Genomic DNA, 18,956 nt, shown 5'->3' with positions numbered 1-18,956 from the left:
CCACTGCCCAGTGCACGAATTTCGTGCACCGGGCCTCTAGTATATAATAAAAGCCTAATATGCAAATTGACCAAACAGCGGAACGACCGGTTGCTATGATATGCACTGACCACTAGGGGGTAGATGCTCAATGCAGGAGCTGCCTGCAGGCCCTAGGCCAGCCAAGGCTGGTGCCAGCGGGGGCCCCCCAATCGCCTTGCCAGTCACCTGGCAGAGGGAGGCGACCAGCGGCAGAGGCTGGGGGTGGGGCCTGCAAGTGGCGGCACCAGGCCGACCAAGGCAGGTGCCAGCGGGGCCCCCCTGATCGCCCCGCCAGTCTCCCCACAGATCGGCCCTGATTGCTGGCCAGGCCTAGGGGCCCTACCCGTGCACGAATTTCATGCACTGGGCCTCTAGTTTATAATATTGAAAATACCATTCTTTTTAATATAATTTACCTCTGCTTGATTTCAAGTCATTGGCCTTGTACTGTAATGATTAAAATTTTCTTTTTAATCCTCACCAGAGGGTATTTTTTACATTGATTTCTAGAATGAGTGGAATGGAGGGGTGGTGGGGCGTGGGGGGGTGGTGGGGAGAGACATCAGCGTGAGAGAAACACATGGTTTGGTTGTCTCCCACATGTGCCCCTACCAAGGGCTGGGAAACGTGCAACTGAGGTATGTGCCCTTGACGACTGGGAATCGAACCTGCAACTCTTCAGTTTGAGGGCTGACACTCTAACCACTGAGAAAAACTGTCCAGGACTGTAATAATAATTTTTTAATATCTGGTATTTTTATTTACTGGAGAACCAATGAAGGAAGCAAGGGCAATAGCAGGGGAAAAAAGAGCCTTCTTTTCACCATTTTCCTCTTAGGTTGATTAAATGTATATTTCATTTAAATATTCATTACATACTATCGAGTCCCGAGTCCCTCTTTGGACAATGACGTTTGTCTTTGGTGTGGGGTTCACCATTTACAAATTGTCATTGGTGAGTTCTTTCCTACTATTCATATCCACTAGATTAGGAAGAGTTAAAAATCATCAGCTAATTGTTTTATATTCCATTTGAGGGTGGGAAGGCAGATTTAATAAAATCAATTATAATGCCCCTGCTTTGATGTCTGTGTGTTTTAATGTGGGTCCCCAAATTGTGCTTAAATATAAGGTTTTTTATGTAATGGAGTCTTGGAAGTGACGAAACACATTTAAAACCCGAAGTTGAAAAGCACCACAGTTTTCTTTACTAACCACATTTACTGTAAAGACAGTTTTATTTTCTGTCTTTTTTGCAATCTGAAAGGAGACAAAAGAAGCAAGAAATGCATGAGATAAAGTAGGAAGGCTTTTATAAAGAAAAAAAAAATTACACTTTAACTCTGAACCAAATGTATAGATCTTGTTTTTGGGCCTTTAAGTATATTATGACTTTGTAGTAGAAAACTTGTGAGATTTCTACTTTGGTGGTCTTTTGATGTTTTGACAAGTAAAAACATAAGGTTTTGTCTTTTGTAATATGAGTAAAGTGGTGTGTGTAACTTTAGTCTTTGCTGGCTTTTAGGACAGTTAATAGCTTTGTGGACTTTCAGTATTTTTTGATATGATTATAAGGGAGAAAATAGAATTCATTTAATAATTTATTGTTAACATTTTGAATAGGCCAATAACAATAATGTCTTCACAAAGAAAATTGGAAGTCAGCAGAAGGTGAATGAGGCCTCAATAAACACAGACCCAGCTACTACTACCTCTACTATAGGTGTAAAGCCACTACCTTCTGCAGGTAAAAATGTTTTAGATTTTTTTGTGTAGTGTCCTGCCTTAAAAAGTATTTATACTTACTTATATTGCCTGATTCCAGGAGTAAGAATTTTAGGGAGTTTATAGAAATCTTTATAGTATATTTAAGGAATTGAGGCAAAGGGAAAGTAAGGCTCTAAAAGTTAAAGTCATGCATGTGGTGAATATACAAAATGTGAGTGTGAACTAGTGTTTATCTTCATGAGAATATTCACAAGTGTTAAATGACCTGGTGTTTGTAAGCTCAGATTCGTATAGCTTTTGGGCTATAGGACAAAAGCCAAGAATTGAATTTTTAATTAACATTCCACTAAAATCTATGGAATTTTGAAACATTTCTGGCACTTCAGTTCAATTCTGTTAGGGGGAATAACTTGTAAATCCCGTTTGTGTCTCATCTCTCTCTCTCTTCGGCTGCTTTGGATCAATAGGGTACTTTTCTCAGTGTACTTGTCAGTGGATAAGATAAAATTTTTTATTACTTTATTAATTTATAGAACAGAGTAGAGAGAAATAATGAATACATGAACAACATGTAAATTTGAATTAACTCTAGGATTTTACTTTTCCTCATTTTTTTTCCCACCCTGTGTTAATGATTTAGCAATAATGAAGATAAGTACTAGAGTATGTAAAAGTATATTTCCATGTGTAATGTTTGGGCAATTGATGTCTTATACTTTTAAAACGTATTGTAAATTTCCTCTACTATTAAATATTTAATTAGCTTCAGCTGCTACAGAACAAGATCCTGTTTTATATTTCTGTACATCTTCTTAGTTACCTACATGGTGTTGTACAATATTTACTTAATAAAGACCTAGTGAATAGTGATGAAAGATTGGAAAAATGATTTAAAATGTTTTCTCAAAGAGTATGGTTTTTCTGCTTATCCTGTATATTCAGTTATATAAATTTTTGTGCCATTTAGAACTATTTTTAGTTAATTAAAAAAAAAATGATCCTTTCATTACTGAACATGAACTTGGTTCTGGCCAAACTGACATTTAAAGACTTCTTACCTAGAGTTTATATATATATTATCCTTCTTTGTTTGTTTAGTGTATGAATATATATTTTTTAAATAGGTGTTTTTTTCCTTCAGTATTCCATTTATTATATTTCACAGTATCCTGATCTTTAAGTTATTCTGAACAGGAAAATAAAATAAAGAAAAAAACAATTTTTAATGACCTTATTTTCTGCCTTGTTATAGCCGAGACAGATTTTGACATTGTAACAAAAGGGCAAGTCTGTGAAATGACCAAAGAAATTGCTGACAAAACAGAAAAGTATAATAAATGTAAGCAACTCTTGCAGGTAAGCTAGCCACCTTGTAAGTGAAAGATATATTTATCAAATGTAATGGCTTAGGTTACCTTTATTGTTTCGATTGATGGGCGTCCTAGGCTTTCTTTTTTATACAGCAGGTACATGTACTGGTATTTCGTTTAGCTGTTGAGAGGGCGTTGTTGTGTGTGCCTTTTCATGTAGATCTGTATGTAAAATCATGGTCCTAAAATTAGTTTTTGTTCACCTAAAGTACTTCTCTTGATAATGGGCAAGTGATTGAGGTTGGATATTGTTTGTCTTATTATCAGGATACATGGAACTTTATAAAAGAGAAGTGCTCCTTTTACATTTACTGTAATAATAGTAAAGATTTCTACCAAATCTTAAAATGACCAGATTTGCAAAGTGGAAAGGGAACATTAATCAAATGAGTTGTTGCCTTTACAGTGTTACTTACTTTGATGATTTTAAACTGTATTATTAAAATATTTTAGTTTTGTAACTGTCTTGGTAGCATTCACTTCTAGAGTATGTAAAGGACAAAGGAAAAATGCTTCTCATTTATATCTGATTTGGAGAAGGAGGAAAAGCTATTTTGTGTATGTAATTTTTGTTTGTTTAAATATTATTTTGTGTCGGTTTCTTTGCATGTGGAGAGGAGAGGGATAATTTTTCAGAGCTGGAGAAGTGCATATATTAGCTCAAGGTTACTAGAGTAATTTAAAATATTTTATGCTACTGCCTTGTAAATAATATTAATGTGATTTTTTAAACCAGATTTTAAACTGAATGTTTATGTTGCTTCAGATGATCTTTCTTTCTGTGGAAGTGTTGATTAGTACAGTTTATGCTAGAGTTCAAAGTAGTTATTTATGATAAGGGACTAAATTATTCATTAAGTATAAAACAATTCTGGATGAATATTAAAAATTCATCATGTACTATTGAAAGGAAGATAGATTGTTCCATTGAAAGTAAAACCTTCCTCAAGGTACATTATTTCCTTTTACAACTGTGTTGAAGTGCAATTGAAATCCAATAAGCTGCACATATTTAAAGTCTGTAATTTGATCACTTTTGCCTATATAGTTGTGAAACTTACAACGTCAGGGTTTTTTTTTTTTGGTATCTGTTCGCAACTCATCCCTCCCTCTGTCCCCATCCCTGGGAAACTATTGGCTTGCTTTCTGTCACTATAGATTAGCATACTGTTTGTACAGTTTCTGTAAATAGAATCATATGGTTTGTACTCTGTTTCCTGTCCTCTTTCAGCATAATTTTTTGAGACTTAGGCATGTTGTTGCTTATATTGGTTCTTAACTCCTTTTTATTGCAAGAGTTCAAATCTTTACTATTTTAAAAATTGGGTTATCTTACTGAGTTTGTGTTCTTTATTCTGGCAATAAGTGCTTTGTCTCATATATGTGTAGTAATTATTTTCTCCATTCTGTAGCTTGCCTTTTCATTTCCTTAATGGTATTTTTAGAAAAAGTTTTAATTTTGATGAAGTACAGAGTATCAAAATTTTTTTTACTGTTTTATTCTTTTTATGTTCTAAGAAACATTTACCTAATTTAACTTATATTTTCTCTTACCTTGTCTTCTAGAAATTTTATAGTCTTACATTTTACATACAGATGTATTAGCTATTTTAAATTTATTTTTGTGTGTAGTGTGAGGCATGGTTTGTATAGTATGGTTAATCAGTTGATTTAGCATTCTTTAATGAAAAGACTTTGTTTTCTCCATTGACTTGCTCAAAGCATATTTTAAAACTTTCACCTTGAACAAAAATCTTCAACATGAAGTTGGCCACTTTACCTTTTTGCCGTGTTTGTAACTCCTCCCTTTTAACATCTGAATTCTAGAGTAGAGCAGTGTATGACAAGTCAACCTAGAAGTTGTCTTGGTCCGGAAATCCTAGAGTTTTATTTGTCAGTGTCAGGAAACAATGGCACTAAAAGTATCTGATTTTTATTACCTTCCTTTACAAAAGTAATACATGGTTATTGTGAAATATGGTATTATAGGAATAAAGAATAAAGATGGTAAAAAGTACCATCATGACCCTGATACCCAGCAATAAGAGCTATTAATAATTTATATTTTTCTATACAGTACTACATAGACATCATATAAAATTGTTAAACAACTTTTGAAACAAAGATAGGATTACACTATGTATTTTGTTTTTGCAACTTGCTATTTTCAGTTAATGAATCTTGACATTTTTCTTTGTTAATTCCATTATGTGCATATAAAGTGGTTTATTCAATCTTCCACTGACAGACATTCGGTTATTTCAATTTTTATACTGTTACAACAGTGTTACAATATACATTTAGCGTATACCTTAGTATTTTTTTTTATAATTTAAGTTCTTTATTGTTGTACCTTAGTATATTTGTGTGTAGATATTGGCTCTATATGGATTTAAAATCTTTTGGTAATTTACTAATTTTATTTAGGATGAGAAAACAAAGTGCAATAAATATGCTGATGAACTTGCAAAAATGGAGCTGAAATGGAAAGAACAAGTAAAAATTGCTGAAAATGTAAAACTAGAACTAGCTGAAGTAGAGGACAATTACAAAGTAAGTTTAATATTCGTATAACTTAAGGCATAGTTGCTGGTACTTTTGAAAATGTGTTATCTATAATTTTTATCAATCCAATGCACTTTTTTTGTTTTATAATCCTCACTTGAGGATACTTTTTTCATTGATTACCAGGTCCAGGGATTGAGCCTGTAACTGAGGTACGTGCCCTTGACTATAAGTGAAATACTGTAGAATACATTTTTGCCAGTGTAACATAAGCCAACAAATAAGCCTGAATGGTAAATGATATTTGTAAGAATGTTAGAAAAAAATTAGCAGGCTGTATAGCTAATTTATAAGGAAAAAGGTATTTTTCTAAGGAATAAAGTGTAATCTTATATATTCTAAGATATATATGTGTATGTACTAGAGCAGTGGTTCTCAACCTTCCTAATGCTGCAACCCTTCAATACAGTTCCTCATGTTGTGGTGACCCCCAACCATAAAATTATTTTCATTGCTACTTCATAACTGTAATTTTGCTACTGTAAACAATATGTAATTATATATGTGTTTTCCGATGGTCTTAGGCGACCCCTGTGAAAGGGTCGTTCGACCCCCAAAGGGCTCGCGACCCACAGGTTGAGAATCGCTGTACTAGAGGCCTGGTGCATGAATTTGTGCACCAGTGGGGTCCCTTGGCCTGGCCTGTGGGATCAGGCCAAAACGGTCTCTCCAACATCCCCAGAGGGGTCCCGGATTACGAGAGGGCTCAGGCCAGGCCGAGGGACCCCACTGGTGCACGATTGGGGCTGGGGAGGGTTGCGGGAGGTTGGCCAGCCTGGGAGGTACTGCGGGAGGGCGCCAGGGCATGTCTGGCCCATCTTGCTCAGTCCCAATTGGCTGGACCCCAGCAGCAAGCTAACCTACCTGTCGGAGTGTCTGCCCCCTGGTGGTCAGTGCACGTCATAACGAGTGGTTGAGCAGTCTTAGCATATCATTAGCATATTACGCTTTGATTGTAATGGACCAGGCGACCAGACACTTAGCATATTAGGCTTTTATTATATAGGATAGTTTGGCATACTTTTGTGTGTGAATAAATAAAGGAAGTTCTAAATTATTTAACTTTACTAAGGCATAACTAATTGTACCTATTATTTAATTTTGAAATGTAATATTCTTAGCGACACCAAGAATTCCTTTAGGTTTCCCCCATTGGGACTGGAGCAGGTGGCACATTACTGTGTAAGGTAACTTTACTGGTAGTCCTTTTATTATCTTATGTCAGAAGAAATTTTGAAACTTTTGTTTCATGATATTACTGTTTCTGAAATTCTTGTGGATATTTTCAATGGCTGGCAACTTCACTTACCACTTATAAAGCTGAATACTGAATTTATATGAAATTTTATTTTTGAAGATTGACAAAATGATTTGGTAAAGACTTATTGAAGCCAGTTATGTATAAAGGACTATATTAGCTATTAGTCGGGTGATCTTTCATAAAGTAAGCTACAATGCTATTCTTAAGGAGTTTGTGAACTAGTAGGGATTGTTAGAAGTGTAAAGGTGATATTCACATTCACAGCCTAGGTAATCATCTGTCAAACAATGGGGAGCTAAATAATATTTTTACTTCATTAATGACAAAAATGAACATATTTCAGGTTATAACAGCTGGTAAAGGTCCTTGGCTTTTTGTTTAGTGCCCGTTCCCTTATTTTTCACTGTTTATAGACAAGCACTCATACCAGACAAGGCAAACTGTGATGAATAAGTCAGAGTTCTTTAGGACTATTTTGAATTAAGAGTTAGACATTACGGAGAAACCAGACCTTTGTAAGACCCAGTGGAGGGGAGAAGAAGCAGAGCTAGGAAAAGAAAGCCACAGCATTCTAAGCCAACAGATAAGCATTGTTATCCTATATAATAAAAGCCCAGCAACCGAATGGCAGAATGACCAGAATGACCAGTTGACCAGTAGCTATGACGCGCACTGACCATCAGAGGGCAGATGCTCAATGCAGGAGCTGCCCCCTGGTGGTCAGTGTGCTACCACAGTGGGAGCGCCGCTTTACCGGGATGAACGGCTGCTCCTGCTGTGAACCCTGGGCCACGGGCAGGAACCAGGGCTGAGATCGTTGCCTCCTCACCCCCTAGCCTCCTCCTCCTCGCTCCTTGCCGCCTCCTCTGGGCACCTGCAGGCCTCGCAGTGCTGCCTCCGGGTTCACAGAGCTGACCCTGGAGGCTGGGAGGCTGGTTCATGACTGCCGTGAGACAGGCCTACTCCGCTGCCTCTCAGTGCTATTGTCCCTGAGCCTGGCCCCGACTGGGTCCCTTGGAGGGGTGAGTGCTCCGGCTCCATTGAAGATGCAGGACCAGGGAGCAGTCGCTCAGAGGGTGGGTCCACAGCTGCTTGGCTGACCGGGATGAGCAGCGCTCCCACAGTGGGCTGATCCCCGCAGGCCACACTCCCCACCAGTGCATGGGATTTGTGCACCAGGCCTCTAGTATAAGTTTGGAGGTCAGAAGTAGAGAGCATCATCTGGGAACTGTAGTGGAGTAGATGAGACTTAAAAGACAGGTCAAAGCCAAATTTGGATGCATTTTGCTGTTCAGACTTTTCTAGGGAGAAAATGGACCCAACTAGAGTGGGTCTGGTAGTGCAGAGAGGATTTATAGGTGGGAAGGGTTTTTGAAGGCAAGAAAATGAGGTGGAAATATTCTTAGGATGAATTGCTACCTTCCTTGGTCACTTACCATTGAATAGGACATGAGTTTATCAAGGAAACCTTTGGAAGACATTCTTATGGGAAAAACTACTGAAGAGTAATCTTATTTGTATTTGTATCTATAATGTTTATGCTGTAGTAGATGAACAATGGGTGGTTGAATGAATGAATAAATGAATGAGAATCTGAAAATTTTGGGGAGGGGAGGAAGAGGCGAAGGGAGAAGCATTCTAACATAATTTCCTAGCTTCAATCACAGTAGGCTCTGAGATTGATAATATCAATTAACAAAAATAAAATTAAAAAATAGAAAAGTAGATCTGAGACATTTTGCCCTTGCAGGGCAGAAAGATAACAGTGAAACATGTCTAACCATCAATTAAAAAGGCAGATTTGGAACTTAAGAAAGAGTGTGGCACATAAGTTAATACTTGTGATTTATTCCCATGAGGGTTATAGTTGAAAGCATAGAAGAAAGGGAGTTTTCAGAGAGAATATAGAGAGGAGAAGCCAAAGAAGATACTTTGGGGAATAACGTATTTGTAATTGTGAAGAAGTGGACACACAGAGCATGAGAGAATGACAATGTTGGTGCAGTTTCATATAAACAGGAGAGAAGTTTTAAGAGTAAGGGAAATTGGTCAGTAATGACAAGTAATTCACAGATGTAAAAAATAAGAACCAAGGAGAACATATGGATATGGTAATAGCAGCTTTTTGACATAACAGTATAATATTTCTTGAAGTTTAAGGAGAGTAGATAATGAAAAAATTAATTACAATTTTTTTTCTTTATTCAGCTTCAATTGGCAGAGAAAGACAAAGAAATAAATGGTCTAACTTCACATTTGGCAGACCTCTCCAGGGAGAAGGTATTGAACCATGCTCTTTAAAAAATGTTTTGTATGTAATACAGCTTTATGAAGAGACAGTTTTATAGTTCATGTGAGGGTGGTTTTTTAAAAAAATAGTTAATGAATAAAGAAAACACTGTTGAGACTCTTAGATGGAAAATGTTTTTTTGTTAAGTATTTTAAAATATTTTACCTCATAATTTGAGAAAATGCTTACGTGTTGAAACTTAGCTTAGTCTTTATATTTAACAATAAAACAGATTTTACAATGTTCAAATTTAGGAAAATAGTAAAGAAATTTTAAAGTGTATATAATGTATTCATCTGGTTTTCTTTTGTAATAGGAAATGCTTTAGAAGTTGTTAAATGATTTATAGCATGACCTAACATTCAATCAGAGCATACCTTTGTATTGTAAAAAATGCTTGTTTGTGGTCCTTTTGGGGGGATGTTCCCATTTCCTTTTAGAAGTCTATGAAGATAAAACTCTTTTTATAATACTACAATATTATTTTCTCAACCCCTTGCACCCCACTCCCACTGTGTTACATGTGCACACTGTGTGCAAAAGTAGTGGTGGGAAACTGCTGACATACTAATTTATGCCAAGGCAGTAGCATTAATAGTTACTGTAGTCATCCCAACCATGCATTCACAGTTTAAAAAAAAAAAAGCTGCTTTCATTTTAAGATGATGAAATAATAAAATAGTTTTATTAAAGTTTAATCCTGGGGTATACATCTTTTTAATATTCTGTGTGATGAAATGGGAAGTACCCCCAAAGCACTTCTGTTGCCTAATGAAGTACAATGGTTATTTTAAGGTAAAGCACTTGGGCAATTGCTGGAGTTATAGGCTGAACTAGTCTCTTTTTCATGGCATATTATTTCTATTTTAAAGAATAACTAATAGAATTTGTTTTTTCAGACTAGGGTATATGGCAGACATTACTTGAAAAGAAATGAGTGAGCCTGTTACTTTAAGGAAAAAAAATTGATAGTATTTGTGTCAATGATAAAGTTCAATCTTTTGAGCAAAACTAGAATTTTGGGAACCTTATATCTGTTATCATAAGCTCGATACTTCCCAAGGCTTACAGACTTTTCTAATGAGATTGGTAATATTAAAACTCTGAGGTTAAATAACTATTTAGTGAAATGTGTCAGCATTTGGAAGATCTTCATAATTCAGTGAACCAATCTGTAGTTTAAGTGACCAATGATAATATTCCAAAATGGTACGTGGTAAAAAATACCAACAAAACACCACTCAAAAGTGCTAGATAGACCTCCAGGTTGGATGACATGACTGTGATAGGTGCAAAATTAGGACTTTTCAAATCCATCACTTTCCTCCCTACATGTCCCTTGGCATTCCATAATGAGGAAGAACCTTCCTTTGCCCTCATTTATGTTCCAGCAACAGTTCTCTGACATCAGTCAACTGGATGGACTACAATTCAGTTCATCTTGGACACCACTATTCAAGTTATTGCAGACCCAGTTAAGGGTTCAGCCCCACGTACTCCCTGCTCCCCCTTCGATATTTTGCTAGAATGAATCACAGAACTCAGGAAAATACTACTTATGATTATTACACTTTATTATAAAGTTGTATTCTAAAGGGCACAACTCAGAAACAGCCAAATGGAAGAGATGCATACGGGCAAGGTGAGGATGGAGAGCTGCAGAGCTTTCATGCTCTCTCCAGGCATGTGGCACTCTTAGCACAATGATGTGTTCATTAACTGGAAGCTCCCTAAACCTAGTGTAAATGCTTTTAATATGGCATCTCAGTATACAAGTGTGATTAAATTGTTGGCAAAATAATTTAACTCAGTCTTCACCCTCCCTCCCATCCCTGGTGAGTGCTAAAATTTCTAGCTCTCTGTAATCATGTGCTTAGTCCTTCTGGTGACCAGCCCCTCCCATGAATCTATCTGAGGGTCCACCAGTAGTCATCTTGTTTGCATGAATTCAAGATGGTCTAAGTTTAAAAGGACTTGTTATGAACAAGACACTCCTATGATTTAGTAAATTCCAAGAGTTTTAGGACTTGTGCCAGGAATTGGAGACAAAAACCAAATCGATTTTTTTATATCACAAAGTCTGTATATGTATGTAAGTATATATGTCTTTTTAATTTTTTTTGAGGGCCCGTGTCTATCCATCTCTGTCTATCTGCATACCTACCTTCCTGCTTTCCTACCTGATAGATAATCATCAGTATAAACTCTTTTTAGTCAGTGGATTAGAATTTGTTACTGTTCTTAATTTGATGTTCCATAGTCCTAGATTTGGTTAGGGAGAGCACCTTCAAACTGTTTTCTGATATGTCTAGGTATCAAAAGAATGCTTTTGGTTTTTTGAGCACTTCATTTCTTTACAGCACTGTAAGATAGTCTAGCTCCTCTTGTACATTTCTTACCTCATCTTTGGATTGGCCATTGTTTTATAAGGAAAAAGCTCTGGTCTCATTCTGAAAGCAGTTATTTCCTCAAGGAGGTGTGATTCCTTACTAATGAGAAATGGTACTTAGAAATCAAAACAGTGGCCTAGGTGTGCACATTTTTACTGGTTTTTAGATTGCTTCTAGATTCTTTCAGTGGACAGAAGTAGGAAACATTTACATTTTAGATAAGACTTTTAGTCCAGGTTCACAGGGTTCTTCCTTGCCTTCCTCGATTGCTATTTGTACACCTTGTCCACAGTGAGAATCCTGGCACTGAACAATGTCAACATATCTATTTATTTGCTAAATCCAGTAATCCATGTAAAATAGTTTCAGAATTGCTCGCACCATACCACTATGAGAAGGAAACCTACTCAAGATTGTTTGCAGTTTTTTGTTTTTGTCCACTAGGCTCTCAGTATATTGTGTTCATGTGTTACTTGGCATTAGTTTTCTCTCCCCCTCCCTCTTCTTTCTCCCTCTCTTTCACTTTCAGTGTGTGGTAACACAAAATAGCAAGTGGGTTAAAAAAAAGACTGCTGTAATTAAACTGTGGATTAAAGATAATTAAAGATAGGAACACAAATGAAGAGTAAGAAAATTTTTATTTCTGGTATAAGTTTTGGTCAGCTGTATTATAAATTTAAAATGATGATCAAATCAGATGTGATAAGTTGGATACGTATATTCAAATGCTTAGGACAGCTTTTTGAAATACGTATTTACTTTTGTTACCAGCATTCGGGTTCTTGGGTTCCCCAAGAGAGAAATCGAAAGGAGGTCCTAGAGAAATTTCCAAACAGATTTATTAAGATTATTCTCAAGTACAGGGGTGGCAGCACAGAAGAAAGGAAGGCTCTGAACTGGCTCCGTGTGGCTGCTTTTATAAGCTGGGGAAAACGCAGGCTTTCATGAAAAGACGGGCTTGTGGAATTTTCCATGTTAGGGAAGGAGAAGCAAGCAGTTGGAAGATAAAATTTTGCCATTATTTTTGAGCAGGGAGTGGAGGGGTGGTGACATTCTTGTGGTTGGCTTATCTGTGTTTCTTCTGGCCATCTGGTGTCCTTGGGATCCCAGGTGCAGGTCTCTGCTGTCTCACTTCCATGATTGTTAATAAGAAACCTAACTTTTAAGTATATATTGTGCTTAAGAGATAATACTAGAAGCAATAACGATACTTTATTTTTATACATTTTACATATCCTATATAATAAAAGGCTAATATGCAAATCGACCGAATGGGGGAATGACCAGTGGCTATGACGTGCACTGACCACCAGGGGGCAGACGCTCAATGCAGGAGCTGCCCCCTGGTGGTCAGTGTGCTCCCACAGGGGGGAGCGCTGCTCAGCCAGAAGACAGGCTCGTGGCTGGGGAGCGCAGCAGTGGTGGCAGGAGCCTCTTCTGTCTCCATGGCAGCGCTAAGGACCCCTTGGGAGATGTCCGACTGCAGGAAGATGTCCGGCTCCCCACGGGCCTAAGCTGGCAGTTGGACATCCCCCGAGGGGTCCCAGACTGTGAGAGGGCACAGGCCGGGCTGAGGGGACTCCCCCCCACCCCCCGTGCACGAATGTCGTTCACTGGGCCTCTAGTATATTTCATATATAAAAATATATATAAAATATAAGTTACATTTTACATATTTATATATGTATTTTTAAAGTTTCATACATGATTTTGAAAGAGAGACAGTCCTGAATGATTATAACCATTTATAAATTTTGTTGTGATATAAATGGCTAAAATCACACATGGAAAGTAATATGATGATTGTATTAACCAAATGGTGTAACAAATTGCCCAAAAACTTAGTAGCTTCAAACAGAGACTTTCAGTCTTTTTCATCTCATGGCAGACATACATAAACTAATTACTAAAAATCATGTGGCACACCAAAAGAACATATTTTTTGCTGATTTGACAACAAAATAGGTATAATTTTTCACATCGGATGGCAATTGTTGTGTTGGCTGTTATTTTTTTACTAGAGGCCCGGTGCACAACATTGATGCACTAGGCATGGGAGCGGGGTGGCCCTCAGCCCAGCCTGCGCCCTCTCACAGTCAGGGACCCCTCGGAGGATGTCTGCCTGCCGCATAGGTGGGAGAGGCTGCTGTCATCACTGCTGTGCTCACCAGCCATGAGCCGCTGGCAAGCCTGGCTTCTGGCTGAGCGGCGCTCCCCCTGTGGGAGCACATTGACCACTAGTGGGCAGCTCCTACGTTGAGCGTCTTCCCCGGTGGTCAGTGCGCGTCATAGCAACTGGTTGTTCCTTGGTTCGGTCGATTTGCGTTTTAGCCTTTTATTATATAGGATATAGGATTTGACAGTCTAAGGGGAAAAGTCAGTGCCCTTGACTAGATAGTCAAGTATTGCATGTTTTAAAAATTCTTGCAGCACACCAGTTGAAAATCGCTGGCTTAAAACATTTGTAATCTCACTTTCTGTTAGTGTGGCTTAGCTGGGTCCTCTGGCTTTAGATCTCACCCAAGACTGCAATACTCAGGGTATCAGTTGGGACTCAGTCATCTCACAGGTGTAGATATACTTCCGCACTCACTGAAATGATTGTCAGGATTAAGTTACTTGGGGATTGGACTGGGGGCCACATGTCCTACACTGCCATCTTCCATGCCTCTGTTTTTGACTCAGGTAAAAAGTTGTATAAACCATGGGCAGTGTAACCTTTAAAAATGTAAGGCTGACCACTCCTAATGGCCTTCCCAATCAATTAGAATACAGGCCAAAATTTATAACATAGCCTCTAATATTTTATATGACTGGCTTCCATTTATCTCTAGTTCCACCATAAGCCATAATTTCCTGTTTCACTATCTTCTATGTAGAGCAGTGGTTCTCAACTTTGGCTGCACATTAGAATCACCTGGGAATCTTTTTAAAATCCTGATTTCTGGGCCTCATCCTTCAGAAATTCTGTTTCTTTGTTACTAATGTTGTGGCCCCACCCCATAACAAAGAAACAGAATTTCCGGAGGATGAGGCCCAGAGATCAGGATTTTAAAAAGATTTCCAGGTGATTCTAATGTGCAGCCAAGGTTGAGAACCACTGATGTAGAGTCTCTTAGTAGTTCGCAAACTTGAACTTGCATCAAAACCACTTGTATTGCTATTAAAACACTGATTTCTGGCTCCCATTCCCAGAGTTTCTGATTTAGTAGGTCTGGGGTGTGGTTTGAGATTTGCATTTCTAAAAAGTACTTGGTGCTGCTATTGTGGGACCACACCGTGAAAACTGTTCTGGTCACCCAGGCCTTATAACTCTCCAATTGCTTTCTTGTCTCAGGGCCCTCATTCATGTCCTTTGCCAGGAATAGTCTTATCTATAATTCTTTACTTTGTTAAAACTTTTTTTTTAAAGAAGAGTTTAAGCATATGTGAATATAGAGAGAATAATAAATTCTGTTGAACTTCTCACCCATCATCAGTAATTGTTACTTTTGGCCATCTTATTTTATTTATCCAACCATAATACCCTTCCCTCCTTTCCTCAGTGATATTTTTTCAAGTATATCCCAGAATTCATATTATTTCTCTCTCATTATTTATAACTATTCCTACCACTCTTGACTTACCCTTAAGTTCCAGATTAAATGACTCTTTCAGAGAGGCCTTCTTTGATCTCCCAGTCTAAATTGGTTCATTCTAGGCACTCTGCCTGGGTCTGTTTTCAATGCTGAACAAAAAGGACTTAGTCCTAACTTTGTAAAGAATTGGGGTAGAGGTGAGAAAAACTAGGGAAGAAGACAAAATTAAGCAAGGCCTTGGAATAGCACGTAGAAATTATTTTAAAAATGATCTTTTGAAGTAATATAATACTATAGTGTCACCAGCAAGAAAATCACAAGTAACATAAGACAGCAGATAGAAAGCAAACTGGCCCTACCTTTGATGCATTTTATAGGGTGGGGTATTAACTGACAATAAACTGCTGATTCCTGTACATTTCTTATAACAAACGTTTGTATAAGCAAATGCTGTAAATTATGTTTGCCCCATTTTGTTTATTCATTCAACAAATATTTAACTTCAAATAAATAGACACAATTCCTGTCTTCATGGACCGTACAATTAAGCAGAAGAGGAGGCAAATGTTCGATAAGTAAGCACATAAATATTAATTTCAAATTATAAATAAGTCCTATGAAATAAAAATACAGGTCCCAGATATAGAGGAACTTAAGTCCAGCTGGTGTGGCTTAGTGGTTGAGCGTCATCCCATGAACCAAGAGGTCACAGGTTCATTTTCCGTCAGGGCACATGACTGTGTTGCAGGGTTGATCTCCTGTAGGGGGCGTGCAGGAAGCAGCCGATTGATGATGCTTCTATCATCAATGTTTCTCTCTCTGTCCCTTTCCCTTTCCCTTCCTCTCGCTCTAAAAATCAATGAAAACATATTAAAAACAAAACAAAACAAATATTAAATCAAAAATTTTTCAAATGTTCCTTAACACCAGATACCTGATTAGTGATTTTTCTGAATCATCATTTTTATATTTCCAGATGACCTTTCCATCTGAGAATGGAAGAGTTTTCTATATATAATACTTAAAAATGATGAATATATATATACACACACATATATATACATACACATATAGATATAGATGTGGATATATATACTTACTAGTATGAATCACTAGAGGCCTGATGCACTAAATTTGTGCAAGGGGCTCGGCCCTCGCAGCTGCGGTGGCTTGCCTTGGCCCTTGCAGGCCTGGCTTTGTCTGGAAGGTCATTCGGCTGTCCGGTCTAATTAGCATATTACGCTTTTTTTATTATACATCAGTAGAAATACAGCATTTCTACTGAAATGCAATAATAGCATGATGATTAAATAATGACCCCGAAGAACTGATCTTATAAAAATAATATAGACTACCATTTGTTTACCTTTTTTGCTGTAACTTAGAGGCTGCCTGGAAGTGATAAAAGAAAAAATTAGGAGGATTTTATACCTTGAACAACTTGTTCAGAGTTGAAAGTAATTCAAAACATTTAATGTCTGTTCTCCCTTACTCTCACAGCATCACATGTGGCAGATAAGAGCAATACATTGTTCCTTCTATTTAACAGTTGGAGTACGAGTAATTTGTAAAACTATGGCTACTGTGAGACATTTTGGGGCCCTGAAGGAAAAAAAAAAGATTTAGGCACTCTTTCTAGCAAAGGAAAACCAGCAAAGCAAACTTGTGTTCCCTGGAACTGAAATTGTCAAAGAGGACTTCTAACAAAATCTATTTCTTAAATTGTGGAGGCTTTTTATTTTAGGAGAACTGCAAATCAGCTTAATATTGTTTTGCTCAGGTAAGATAGCTACACTCATGTTAATGATTGTCTTTTAAGATAGGGGAGGAGATCCCACATGGGTTCTTTTTGAAAAATATTTTTTATTGATTTCAGAGAGGAAGGGAGGGGGAGAGAGAGAGAGAGAAATATCAGTGATGAGAGAGAATCATTGATCGGCTGCCTCCTACACACCCCCTACTGGGGCTGGAGCCCGCAACTGGGACATGTGCCCTTGACTGGAATTGAACCAGGGACCCTTCAGTCCACAAGCTGATGCTCTATCCACTGAGCCAAACCAGCTAGGGCCCACGTGGGTTCTTGACCAGTTTTGTTGCAAGGGTATTTTTATAGTCTGGTGAAGTCTATTTTCAGAAAATATTTTTAAATGAATAAAGCAAAATATATAGAACCACAAAAAAATAAATTCTAAGAAATAGTTATCAAAATATTTTTTAAAATTTGTGACATATGAGTATATGTGCTTGCTTATTAAAATGTTAAATAAGGTTTAGTATGTCTATTTACCATAATTTCAAAGTAGTGATGAATAGAATGGCTGTTTTGAGACAGCTGCAGTGACATATGAAATGAATATATCTGTGACTTCTGTAGGTGACAGTTAAAGGTACAGCAACTATTGCTGTATTTTTTTTTTTTTTGGCTACATTCATAAAGAAAATGCTAAATGTCAGTCAGAAGTTAGTGAAAAGATATAAATTTTCCCTCCCTTCTAAGTTCATGGATCTCCTCAATTCTAAACATGGACCTTTTGGGGGCAGGGTCGTTGTGAATGCAAATTTAAGAATCTTCTCTTAAGTCAAGAGTTGAGACTTCCAATTTGCCAAACAACCTAACCATAACTATTTTGGCCATGTCTCTTTATCCCGCCTCCAGTTTCCTCCATGAGAAATCCAAGCTGCTTATTACTGGTCCTTTTCTTACCCTGCATCCTACTTGCAGAGGATTTATGCATTTTTTTATGGTAGAGGAGAGGATATTAACTTAGAGTAAATTCTTTATTAGGTAGAACTCTCAATGAAGTTGCTTGACTGTACCAGTGCATGCATATAAATCTTTGCTGAAACCCTTGACTCCATTTAAGTAGTTTATTGTTTGCCCACAGAATAACTTAACCATACTCCTCTAATTAATTTGCCTAAACTTTTGCAGAAGTATTTTATCATCTCTAACTTTTTTGCTCCTTTTGTACCCTTTTTCTATTTTCTCGAATCATCTTTGAAATATTTTTTTACTTTCTCTTTTTTTTCTATTCATAATTCTGAGCTATTATAAATAGCACTAGTAGCCCGGTGCACAAAATTTGTGCACTGAGGGGGCGGTCCCTCAGTTATTAAACATTTTACAGCACAACACTGACCACATTGGTGGAGGTGGTGGTCTTGTCAGAATGTGTTATATTATGCAGATGAAAATCTATTTAAACAGATTTGATGTAGATATTTTCAAAGATGGAAGAATTGTCCCTGTCAACTATTTTAGTTGATTCATATCTTCAGTAATTGTCATCATTGCAAAGTTTTCAGTCCCCATATGGATTGCTGGATATAATAGGTCATGCGCTGTCCCTGTCCTTTGTAGCCTTTGTTACCTTAAGGACTCTAGTTTTCCATTTATATGTTTAAGTACCAACCTTACCGGCTTAAAAATGTAAGCTTTTAACACTGCTCTCTCTGTTCCGTATCCTTCCGATAAAAAGTGGAGTTGGGTTGCAGCACAGGAGAGAAATTCAGAAGGGGAATATTGAAGTAATGACTACAGTAGGAGAAGAGGGAACCTGTTTCCCTGGCCACAGGCGTTGGCGCCCTGGACCACAGGGCTGGTAGCTTCTCCGGGTGGCTGCAGCCTGGGACCTCTGGCCAGTACCTTATCCATCTCCTGGGCTGCAGCCAGCCCCAGGTGCTGGTGCCAGGACCAAAGGTGGGCGGCTTCTTCTTCTTCTGTGCTTCCAGGGAGGGCAGTCAGTTATGTGT

General features: G+C 37.7%; 1 protein-coding gene across 2 annotated transcripts in view; it reads left to right on the top strand.

Annotated features, from left to right (window-relative positions):
* Positions 1 to 18,956, top strand: part of TAX1BP1 (Tax1 (human T-cell leukemia virus type I) binding protein 1) — a 58,748-nt gene that overhangs the window by 30,038 nt on the left and 9,754 nt on the right. For both annotated transcript variants that reach the window (XM_005862959.2, XM_005862958.2), the window contains exons 11-14: positions 1,645 to 1,768; positions 3,002 to 3,105; positions 5,547 to 5,672; positions 9,154 to 9,225. In XM_005862959.2, coding sequence (XP_005863021.1) covers positions 1,645 to 1,768; positions 3,002 to 3,105; positions 5,547 to 5,672; positions 9,154 to 9,225 — 426 coding nt within the window. The remainder of the gene's footprint in view (positions 1 to 1,644; positions 1,769 to 3,001; positions 3,106 to 5,546; positions 5,673 to 9,153; positions 9,226 to 18,956) is intronic.

This window comes from Myotis brandtii, unplaced genomic scaffold (genome assembly GCF_000412655.1).
Source record: "Myotis brandtii unplaced genomic scaffold, ASM41265v1 scaffold17, whole genome shotgun sequence".
Lineage (NCBI taxonomy): Eukaryota > Metazoa > Chordata > Mammalia > Chiroptera > Vespertilionidae > Myotis > Myotis brandtii.
Note: the sequence above shows the minus strand (reverse complement) of the source record. Positions and strands in the feature narration are given on the sequence as shown.